Source organism: Alligator sinensis, unplaced genomic scaffold, assembly GCF_000455745.1.
Source record: "Alligator sinensis unplaced genomic scaffold, ASM45574v1 scaffold225_1, whole genome shotgun sequence".
In the NCBI taxonomy this organism is placed as follows: Eukaryota; Metazoa; Chordata; order Crocodylia; family Alligatoridae; genus Alligator; species Alligator sinensis.
Window position 1 is genome coordinate 253888 of NW_005842180.1, and position 12155 is coordinate 266042.

The following is a 12155-nucleotide window of genomic DNA, read 5'->3' on the forward strand; positions in this document are numbered from 1 at the left end:
CAGAAGTACGGTGTTATTTATATTAGGTACTATTGAAACTACAAAGATATTCCAAAAAAAAGAGGGAAAAATTAGATCTACCATGTAAGCAAACAATTGGTGCAGGAGGCATGTTAATCTGCTGGTAATAAGACTGACAATATGCATTTAATGATGCATCAGTTACTGTACTTTAACTAGAAATTAACAATATTTATGATTAACATTATATAACCAATATATTTCAAATGTTAATTAATTTACTTAAAAAAACAAGTTAGTCTCTTAAATTCCAAGTTATTAAAACATCTGCCCAAGTCTTGAGAAAACCCTTGTGAATCAAGGTAGCAGTGGTAGACTGCTTTTGTCTTCTACTGATCAGGTACATGCTTTATCTGGAATATTTAAAACTTATTTTTGAAGTCAGCAATGAGCCAGTCCAATGAGAAAATGCTTTAGCAACAGAGAGCATCTTGGAGCTGTCCAACTGCCTTTCCCCAAGTCATACTTTGAGCATTGATACATCAGAAGGGAAAATTAAGCCCCAAGTCTCACACTGTGTTCAATTTGAGAACTGGAATGCTACAGTTCACAGTATTTTTTGGTGGTGGACAGGAAGGAGGAGAGGCAGCAGGGCAGTAGGGGGATGATTTGAATGTAAAGATTTTTAAGCAATATAGATTTAAGATTTACCTGTAACGATGTTTATTGCCTATGGATCCAAACTTGCCAACTTTTCTTGACAGAGAGTTTGACTCATTTTCTGGCATTCTATGTTATGTTAAAAATAAAATGACAGTAAGAATACAAACACACACATATACGCGACAAATAAACTAAACTGCTAAAGAATTATGCTATAATCTGAAATGCTGTCCTTCGCATAACTTATATAAGAAGAGGTGAGCCCAAGACCCCTGAACTCAGAACAGAAACTGCTGGCTCCTCTGTAACCCCCTCTTCATCCCCGTATCATCACAGGGTCTCCACACATATCACATTGGGATGAGTGTTCTAAAGTGGTGAGACTATCCACCTTACCCCAAATCCGCCTGAAAATTACTTCTGATTTAATCACTAAGTTGTGCAGGTTCTTTCTTGAAGTGGAGTACCTTTGAGTAGAAATGCTTGGAGCAGCTAACTGACATGGCTGTTTGTGGCAGCAATATTTTTGTATTGGCATGAATTACAAAGGACCTGAGGGATAGGAGACAGACAGTATATAGCTACAGTCTCTGCAAGAAAGGTCCTTGGCCTCCTGAAAATTCCTCAAAATCCATAGTATAAGAAGTTCAAAGACCAAGCCATTGCTCTGGGTGCGTGAAGGGCAAAACCTTCACAGCTCCATTGTGGCATTGTTTGCCTGCAAAGTTATTGGTTTTCCTTACCCTTGTATCAGAATAATACAAGTAAGTGAGCACTGGCTCATTGTTAGGAACATGTCAGCATTGTCATATTATCAATACAAATCTTTAGGGAGTTAGAAACACAACTGAAGAATTTAATTTCCAATTAAAACTCATGATGCACAAGGATATGTTGTATACCGTCTTTCTTGAACTGCAAGAATCTTTTGCTTACTGTCCTACTGTAATACGTTGCCTAGTAAAACAAAATAGCAACAAGATTAGCCTGTAGTGGGATTTTTTAGCCCAACTTATTTTAGTCCTGAATTCAAATATGGTTAAAAACAAACTCCAAGTGTTTCCTTCTACACCGGGTACTGGCTGATGACCGTGGTATATTTTTATAAGTGTTTATGCAATGCATCTAAACTATGATTTAAGGCTTATGTTAGTGGAAACCCTCATAATCTTCATATAAACAAATAAAAACATAAAATTCCAAAGAGGAATTTTACCAAAAATTAAAAATGCATCCTGTTGCCTGTAAAATAATACTAAAAGCAATTAATTGTAAATCAGCAGATCACAGATAACATGTGAAACCTAAGGGCTGAACCAGCTCCTGTTCACTTCAAAACAAGGACTGGGTTTTAATAGGATATATTTTAGCTAAGGAGGCAAGCTTTAGTTCCACAAATTGCCCCATTCATCAAAATGAAAAACAGACTCCACATCTGATTTGGTTTCTGAAAATGACATGCATGTTTGGGGATTTATGTACAATTCATTTTGCAGTTTACCCAGATTCCTTCTATTTCCAACAGCAAACTATATGGTTGTTCATCTGCATCTAAGGTATATATGCACACCCTGCTATTAAACTTGGCTAAAGAGAATTCTTCCTTTACATGTTTGAAGCTCACATCCCACTACATACTTTTCTAGATGCTGCTTCAGCTCTTGTATACTGTACACAATATGAGTCATAATGCTTCACCAAAAAGTAGAGGAATCTACTGCATTTTTTTAGGTTTTATAAATAAATTGAGAGCTTTCAAAGAACTAAATGAATTCGTTACATAAAACATGAACAATAAACTTTAAAATAATTAGTTTGCTTAAATATTATCCTACTTCAGAGCTGTCCAACTTCAGAGCAGCCAGAGGATACATTCTGCAAGGGACATGCATACTGAGCTGCATGGCACCCCCTCTGCATCAGTGGCATTAGCTCCCCACCATCAGCATTACATGAGACCTCCCCTCTCCACTGCCACCCCCACTCAAGCCACATGAGTGAGCCCCCAACTGCTGCCACATGAGTACCCTGACCCACGCCCCTCCCAGCCCTCCTGTCATGTGAATCTCCCCCACTGCCACCATCACATGGATGATATTATCCCCCTTGCTGTGTAAGCCCTCCCCCTCCCCCTCCCCCTGCTGCCACCACTATATGAGATACCCCCCACACAGAGCAGCATGAGCCCCTACCTGAGGCCCCTTGTGGGTAGTAAGCTAACACATTACAGTGGCTCTGTTAGCCACATTACAGTGGCTCAGTAATCTCTTGTATCTCTTTAAAGAAAACTACTTACTCTCTCCTTGATCCACTCCTTCAAAATTGCCCATGTAATTTGTGAGATATACGAATGATAAATTTAACCAGGGATTATAATTATTGCTCATATTTTCAAAGTGGAACTCAATTTGGAGCAGCAGGCAGGAATGAGCCCTTATCATTAAACACTAACCAAAATCTATGAAATACCAAAGGGTGATATTCTCATTCTTGTTCTATGCCCTTTTAGGGAATTGCCTCTTAAGGCCACACCCATATGAGCACAGACATCTGTTTCCTGAGGGACAAGCAGCAGCAGCACACCTCATCCCACTGCTACTTGTCCCCAGGGACTGCCTGTGCCATGTGCCCTTTGGTCCTAGTAGCCTTACCTGGGGGCTGGGGAAGCTGCAGCTGTGGTAATCGTGCCCCTCGGAGCCTAGCCAGCAGCTGGAGTGTGGCTCCGGCCGGACAGGCTTCAGTTTTGGACAGCATGCACTGTCCCACTTTTTTTTCACATGGGTTTTTTTGACCTCAGGATCTCCCAGGGTCAACCCCTGTACACTGCTATCTTGCAGCACAGGGCACATCTGAATGTGCGGTGTAGTGCCGTAGATGGATCTATGGCACCACATACTGCACAACCATGCTCGTCTGGACATTGCTTAAAAGGCCAGATCTGATAAGGTAAAAATCCCCTTGGTGCAGAAACTAAGGAAGATAAAAGCAGGCTCTTTTCTAAGGATCCAGTTATATGTACTGTGGAAGGAAGCATGCCAGTGAGAGGAAGGGTTTGTCAGTGCTGGATTAGTAGCATACACCCTCTAATGATTGCAGGCAGCACCGCTGTCCAAAGGTGAATGGAAACAGGCTGATATAATTTGGGTAGCTACTTAAAGCTGTCTAAATTAAAAAGGGATTATTCTGCCACAATAGCCAATCCTCACTTCAGCTAAGAGTTTGTGCTGTGCTGCTCTGGGGTGCAGTAAGAATCTCATCAAACATGTTTATCTTCTCTTTTCATAACCCAATAAAACCTTAATAACTTTTGTGCCACTCACCTGAAGAATGTATGATGTTCTACACAGCATTTCCAGAGATGTTTACATGTGCTTTTGTTTCGGGCTTCAAAAAAGAATGAAGTTTCATTACACTGAAATAAAAAGTGGCAATATTATTATGAAGGATTCTCCCTAAAGGGTGGAATTTCATTTGCTGAACTTGACACATGGGACCTAATTGTATTCTTTCTTACACCAGAATATATTGGCTGGGGGCACACGACGCTCATGATCAGATACCTGCCTCCTCAATTTGGGTAGACCTGTGGCTATAAGAACTGCCTATATAACACAACTTCTGTGTTCCCAATGAGAACTCACTGTCAAACCTGATCCTAAATTAAGCTGTAAATTTCCTTTGGGAGACTGCCCTCAAAACCCACCCTAGGTAGCATGCAACCTATATAGCAGCACATTCTGAAAATCAGTTAACTGTGCATATTTACCACAAAAGAATTTCAACCTGAAGTGCTCAGCTAGTCACCAGATAAAAACAGGGAGAGAAAAGGATCCCCCTTTCTGTAACGTTGACAACACAGATGAAGATTTAAAAAAAAAATGCATACCTACTAGACTCTTAGGTCATATTTAGGAGCTTCTGCTCAGCACCTCTACATATCTGGCCAAAGGGTGCCTATACACACACAGCAAGGCTGCTCCAACGCGCTATAATTTCAGCGAATTGGAACAGACTCGATTAATAAAGTCTGCTAGAGCGTGGTAATTACCACACTCCAGCAGACTCCAGTGTCACGTGTATCAGTGTTCCCATGCTGAAAAATGGTGGCGGGAGCATTTTACCTAAAGCCTGCTCAACAAGCTTTAGTTAAATTGCCTCTCCCTCCACTTTTCAATGCAGGGATGCTGATACACGTGATGTTCTGGGCACTTTAATTAGAGTGGCTCTCGGAGCCACTCTAACTAAAGCATCCCCTTCCCCCTCACTCCTAGAGTATGTGTATAAATGCCCAAAGTGCCTAAATGAAGAATTAGAATCCTATTTTTAGATATTCTTTTTTAAATTTTAACCACTGATATTAAGTTAAGATTTTGAGATTAATTACACTATTTATTTTTATCAAACTATAAATTCAAGACTGTTCAACCAAGAAACATTTCAATATAGCTGTCAGTCAACTTATTAAGAGCTCACTTCTGTTGCCAGTATTTAGTAATACCTCACTATACTATTAGTCCCACTGACTTCAGTGTGACTGCTCATATAGTAAAAACCTCTTCAATGTGAATAACAGGCATATACTCCGGTCCTGAAAACAATAAACTAATGGTAGATAAAAGCATTTTCAAAACAGAATTTCCCCATTTTTAGCAGTTGGTTTTATAACATGGGTGGTTGCACATAAGGGCCACATCCACATGAGCAGGGGGGGTGTTTGCAGCAACACAAATAGTAGCAGCATAAATTTGTGCCGTTACTTTGTGCTGTAGTGCATGCCCCTGCTTGTGCAGTTTGCAGCATGACACACTGTCCCGCTGCTCTGCAGTGGGAGGCTGGCTAGGGCACAGAGTGTCTCAGTGCGGGGCTAGCCAGCAGGCAGCCCCATGGTGAAGCACCCTGTATCTCAGCCAGCCAGGGAGCAGCATGTAGAGACAGGGAAACAAGGACCCCCACCCCTCCCCACTTCAAGCCACCCTGCACCTCAGCCAGCTACTCCCTGGACAGGTCTGGATCCAGCCAATGGGCACATGTATGCTTTTATAAAGTATAGGCAGGTTTTCACAAATTTTCAATTAATTAGCTATTTTGATTTGCAAACAAGCTTGCAAATTATAAACTGATTTAAAGCATTCTTCAGAACCATTTCTAAAGGAAAAAAAGCTACATTCCTATTAAAGGCATGTCAAGAAGCTTTATGAAGGTTACAGATTACTTGCTTGAGATATTTGCTTCAAATATGAAACAAACAATAATAAAAATGGGATTTTGCACCTATGATTAGAATCATTTATGTTTCATTCCTTGATGATAAAGTAAAACACACCAATGTTATTTATTCATTTAGAAAATGTTATTTATATTTTTCCACTGAAGAAGTTAATTTGACAGCTGGAACACTTAGGTAACAGTTCTCAGGGGGGAAAGCACATTTAAAACCTATACCCAAAATACATTTTCTATTTAATTAAAACTTTACAGCAAAAGTGTGTCCCATAGTATGAGTCACTGCATGCAGCCCCAGGAAGCTAGAATGTATTCAAAAGAGACTGCTATAATATAGAATAAAAACAATACTTAAAGCTTATATTCTTTGCAATACAGCCCAATAATGATACGTTCAGGAAAACATGATCTCACGGTCGACAGAGGTCTGGGGAAAACAAGCTGATGAATTGAATACTCCCACAATGAATATGCAAAAGATTTAAATTGCTGTTTAGAGAAAACAAAACTCTAGGAAGTGAACACACTTGGAAAAGAAAAAACAAGCCATTTAAGAATTGTGGGTCTTCTTGAGAACAGTGAGAAAAGAAAATGGAATGTTTCCATGGTGCAATAACCGATTTTAGGACTTTTGGAATGTGTCTACACTAAAATTTCTACCTTGGAGTCTCAGCTGATGTAAATTCACTTAGCTCCACCAGGCCAAATGACAGATGGCATTTTAGGCACTAATGAAACTTAATTTCACTCAGAACATGCCTCCTTCTTTGCAAAATTTAATTGTATATGATTATTCAGTAGTAATTTATGTTTGAATTCAATCTAATGACTCACATTTAAGTATAATATGCTGCTCTTTGTCTTCCATTTTGATGCCTCATTTTTATACAAAGGACTTTTTTATGCTTATAATTATTCAATCATATGTTTTGAGAGATTTAAAAATACGTTAGTATCTTTGAAAATGAAGGTATTTTGCCATTCCTCTCCTTGGACCGTAACCGCATCGTGGTGGAGAGGCTTGTGTGTTCCAATGACCCTCAGAGATATATCGTCTGGAGTCTTGTACTCCTGGTAGGGTCTCCCCTGGCAAACAGGTTTGAAGCAAGGTCTCAGACTAAGTATGGTCCAAACTCCCGAAGACCCCAAGAACAGAACAGGCATATTTGAAGACCTGCTGGTTCTCTGAGGCTGTGAAGGCAAATTTCATAGACATTAGACATTAGGGCTGGAAGGGACCTCAGAAGATCATGGAGTCCAACCCCCAAATGTCTCCGGTGGTCTTGGTCATTCTTGCCACTGGGTTCAGGGCTCTTCCTGTCAAGTTTGTGTGGCTGTTGCTTGCACACTGGCTTCCCCGTATTAAAAGATGTCACCTGCAGGCCTCTGCCAGGGATGTTAACATCTCCCACAAACCAAGTCCTGCAGCAAAGACAAGTGGCGGTGGGACAGGAACAGTGATTTCTGGGAGTCCCTAGTCACAAATCTGCACATAGCTGGTGGCTGGGTGATGGTCGTTTTGCACTTACCGAGACAGAAATACAATTTGGCAGCTACAGCCATGACTGAGCAGTCCTCTTTAGGATCCCCTCTGCTCACTCTTAACTGGGAAGGGGCTAGAAAAGGTGGCCTAAACAGGCTAAACAGGCTGCCTCAAAACCCACTAGCTGGATTGCCACATTCAGTGGGATCAACTCTACCTGCAGCCGAAACCAACAAAATAAAGTGCTGAAATTTACCACATGGAATGTCCTTACTGCTATGGACTGCTTGAACAGTAAGTGTCCCAAAAGAAGAGTCACCATTGTAGCTAGAGAACTTCCAAGATATGACATCAATATTGCTGCCCTAAATGAGACCTGCTGGTCAGATGAAGGCCAGCTGAAGAGGTGGCTACACCTTTTTTTTGGAAAGGAAAATCACCTGAAGAGAGGCGCATTCACAGGGTTGGCTTTGCCATCAAGAACAAGTTTGTCAGTCAGCTTTCAGAACTACCTGTGGGCATTTACAAATGCCTTATGACTCTTTGCCTCAAGGTTAGTAATAACCAGCATGCTACCATCATCAGTGCATACACCCCCACACTTGACAATGAAGAAATCAACAAGGAACAGTTCTACTGCACTCTTGACACAGTCCTGACTGCTACTGCCAAGGAAGACAAGCTCATCCTAATGGGTGACTAACACAAAAGTTGGGCAACACTCTGCACTCTGGAGTGGCACTATTTGGAAAGAGGGAGTGGGGAAAGTCAATTCCAGTGGTATCCTCCTCCTCAGCAAATGGGCAAAGCATGACTTGCTCATCACAAATACTATCTTCAGAGTGACAAATATAATTACATATGACCACTTGGAAACACCCACACACCAATCACTGACACCTTCTTACTATATTATTGTCAAAGCCCATGATCGTACTGATATATGTATCACCCGAGTCCCAAGAGATACAAATGACTATTGGACAGACTGCCGTTTAGTCAGATCAATCATGGACATGCAGCTTGCACCACAACATTGTAAACAACTAAAAGAAATGAGGAAGAGATTTAAATCAAGGCACTCCAAGACCAAGCTAGATGTGATGCTCTTCAGCCACGCCTTACTGCAAGGCTCTCCGACCTACCTGATGACATCAAGGGCATCCAGGTACATTGGGAGGAACTTAAGAACATTATTCACAAGGCATGTGCTGAATCAACTGGATACTCCACTTACCATCACCAAGACTGGTTTGACGAGAATAATGAGTAAATCCTAGCACTTATCCATCAGAAGAAAACTGCATTCTGCAGTTGGCAAAATGAACCCTCCAACCAGCAAAAATGAGAGGCTTACTACTGGCTCAAAGCTGTAGTTCAGAGAAGGCTACGGGACATCAAGAACGAGTGATGGCAAGTGAAGGCCATAGAGATCCAGTGTTTCACTGACCAACATGACATGAGAATCTTCTTTCAAGCAATAAAAGTCATTAAAGGTACATTCCAATAGCCCAATCCCCTTGTGATCCCAGGACGGCTCCATTCTTCACATGGATAATGCATCCATCAAGCAATGCTGGAAGGAGCACTTCAAGATTCTACTGAACTGTGAATCTGAGGTCTCAGGTGCCACCATCGAGTCCATCCCTCAACACCCAGTAATAGAACCTCTTGCTGATCCCCCGTCCTTCAAGGAAGTCTCGCGTGCCATCACCCAGTCCAAGAACAATAAGGTGCCAGGACCAGATGGCGTTCCTGCAGAGGTCTTCAAGCTGGTGGAACAGCACTAATGCAAAAACTTCACCAACTTCTCATCAAAATATGGGTTAATGATGAAGTTCCACGTGACTTAAAGAACGTCAACATTGTGACCATTTTCAAGAAAAGGGACAAATCAGTTTGTGGGAACTACCGAGGCATTGCCCTCCTCTCCATTGCCAGGAAGATTCTTACTCGCATCCTTCTGAATCACCTCCTCCCCCTTGCTGAAGATGTCCTTCCAGAATCCCACTGTGGCTTTAGACCATCACAAAGTACCACTGACATGTTTTTTGTTGCATGACAGATCCAGGAGAAGAGATGAGAAAAACACCAGGAGCTGTTTATGGCATTCATTGACCTCTGACACCATCAAATGTAGTCCATTTTGATGCCTTCTGGAAGGTGTTGGCTAGGTTTGGTTGTCCACTGAAGTTCATCAGCATCCTCAGGCTACTCCATGATGGGATGACCACCACAGTCCTTTGCAATGGATCAGAAACAGACCCATTTACCATCCATACTGGTGTCAAGCAGGGCTGCGTCATCACCCCAACCCTTTTCTCCATCTATCTTCTTGTGATTTTGATTCTCATCTATGACCACCTTCCTCCTGGAATTGGGGTTCAGTATCAAATGGACGGTCAAGATTTTCAACCTGCAGCACCTTCATGGCAAAACAAAAGACTGGTATCACCAACCTTCAGTACACTAACAACTGTTTTCCTCTTACACAGAGACTGATCTGCAGTCCACCCTTGACCTTTTTTCAGGTGCCTATCACAGCCTGGGACTTTCTCTTAATATTGGTAAGACCAAGGTGCTCCGTCAATTTGCCCAAACACAAGCTGCCCCCCTCCCTCCACAAATTATCGTTAGTATAGAACCCATGGAAAACGTTAAGCATTTCCCATACCTTGGCAGTCATTTCTCCCAGTCAGTCAGTTGATCCTGATGTAGAAATCTAACAGGATTCACTTGGCCAGCATATCCTTCAGAAAACTGCTTTGCCGTGTCTTTGCCAACTGAGATCTGTAGATGGAAACTAAGATCCTGATCTACAATGCAGTGGTTATCTCCATGCTCCTCTATGGGTGTGAGATGTGGGTGACATATTGAAGCCATCTTAAACACCTGGAATGGTTCCATCAGCGTTGCCTCTGGAAGATCCTTCACATCAGATGGGAAGACCACTGCACCAATGCCAGCATCCGCTCCGCAGATAAAGTAACCAGCATTGAGGCAAAGATCATGAAACATCAACTCCGCTGAGTTGGCCACTATGTGCAGATGGCTGACACTTGTCTCCTGAAGCAAGTCCTCTTCTTGCAACTCACTCATGGCAAGAGGACCCACAGAGGAAATGCTACAAGGACACCCTGAAAGCATATTTTAACGGTGGCATCAACCTTTCAAACTGAGAAGTGCTGGCTGGTAACAGGTCTCAATGGTGCTGCACTATATACCAAGCTACATCCCACTTTGAAGAGAATCATCTAGCTCAGGAAGTCAAGAAAGAGCAGAGGAGGAAGGAAAGTGTACAACATCCTGGCCAACAGATGTGCCCCCCCCCAAGGTACCACCTGTCATCTGTGGAAAAACTTGGACTGCATGGATTGGACTCTTCAGCTGTCTTAAAACTCACCAATAATCTGTGGCCCCCCCCACCGGCCATCATCCTTGTATCGCAGTATAGTCAGTACTCATATTTTGCCATTCCTCATTATTATGCTGTTCCCATTTGGCATAGGGTTTTGACAACCAGCTGATTGTTGGGCACGGCCTGAACAGCCTCAGAACCCAGGGCTATTTGAGCTGGAGCTAACAATCAGCTGGCTGTGTTCCATGACAGTCCTGAGGGAACCAAATGTGGGACTGTCCAGGGTTGGAGGTCAACAACCAGCTGATTGTCAGCCCCAGACCCTGAGTAGCCCCAGACCCTGAATAGGACCAGGACTATCTGTTGGGGCCAATAATCAGCTGATTTTTGGCCCCCACATGAGGGCACCCAGCTTTCAACTTGTCAGTGCTGGGGGAGCTCAGGCTCCATCCATAATGATAAGTAGTAATGACAGTACTGGGATCTGATCCCTGACCCCCAAATTGTGCCTCCTCCCATGCACATGTGGCATGGCAGGAGGTATAATTGTTGGGATCAGATCCCATGGCACCATTAAATGAACATTTGCCTGGGGCCTTAGATTAGGTAGTTCATAAGTCCTCCACCATTTTTATTTTGTCTGAGGAGGATACAGGATCTTATTGCAATCCCCATCAACATCACAATACACCTAACATAGTATTTCTTCTATTTATTTTTAAGATGGTTCAGTAAACTTTAACATTACTGTGAAGTTAATAACAATTTATAAACAAGTGCATAGATAAAAACAAAACACTGCTTGATGTGATTGTCTCCCAAGGTCCCAGTTGGAGAGTCCTCTCTTGTTGAGCAAATTTTTAAGCAAACTGTTCACATGGGTAAGGTAAGTGGAATGTAGCGTATTGATGGGTGATATTGTTTCCGTTAAATAACAACATTTTATCATCTCAAGGAACTACAACTTGTTTTAAAGCTAGTGAAAATTTGCTTTTTTTCCCCACATATTTTAACGTATTTTTGCTATAGGAAGTGAAGAACCACGCTATACTTACCAATTTCAAACCAAATAACACAATCTCACACCATACAAATTTGAGCCTTTCAGTGCTGTACATTAGCTACCCAGTTCTTCTCAAACTTGAATGAGGAATGGAAGTTTCTCATCTTCTTTACAATGTTGAAGCCAGACCCTCCTCCATTTCTTTGAGCACGTCTACACAGAAACAAAGGTATGACCAAAGCACTGGTCATGATGTCACAGGCTTTAGCATGCACCAGAAACTGGAGTAAATGCCATGGGACCCTGGAGGGTTTCTACTCTGGTTTCTAGCTTGTGCTAAAGCCCATCTTGCCACACCTTCACTACTACCATTATCCACACTAGCTGGATCCATGCTAGCATGAGTATGTTAGCAGACAGAGATGTAACTATCAAGTTTGGTGCTCGAGCAAAAATTTCCCTAC

General features: G+C 42.1%; 1 protein-coding gene across 1 annotated transcript in view; it reads right to left on the bottom strand.

The window, feature by feature from the left end:
- EPB41L4A (erythrocyte membrane protein band 4.1 like 4A) overlaps nt 1–12155 on the bottom strand; it is a 150058-nt gene that overhangs the window by 67262 nt on the left and 70641 nt on the right. The window contains exons 10-11 of the mRNA XM_006026177.3: nt 3945–4036; nt 673–750 (exon numbers count right to left, since the gene is read on the bottom strand). Of these exons, the coding sequence (XP_006026239.1) occupies nt 673–750; nt 3945–4036 (170 nt within the window). The remainder of the gene's footprint in view (nt 1–672; nt 751–3944; nt 4037–12155) is intronic.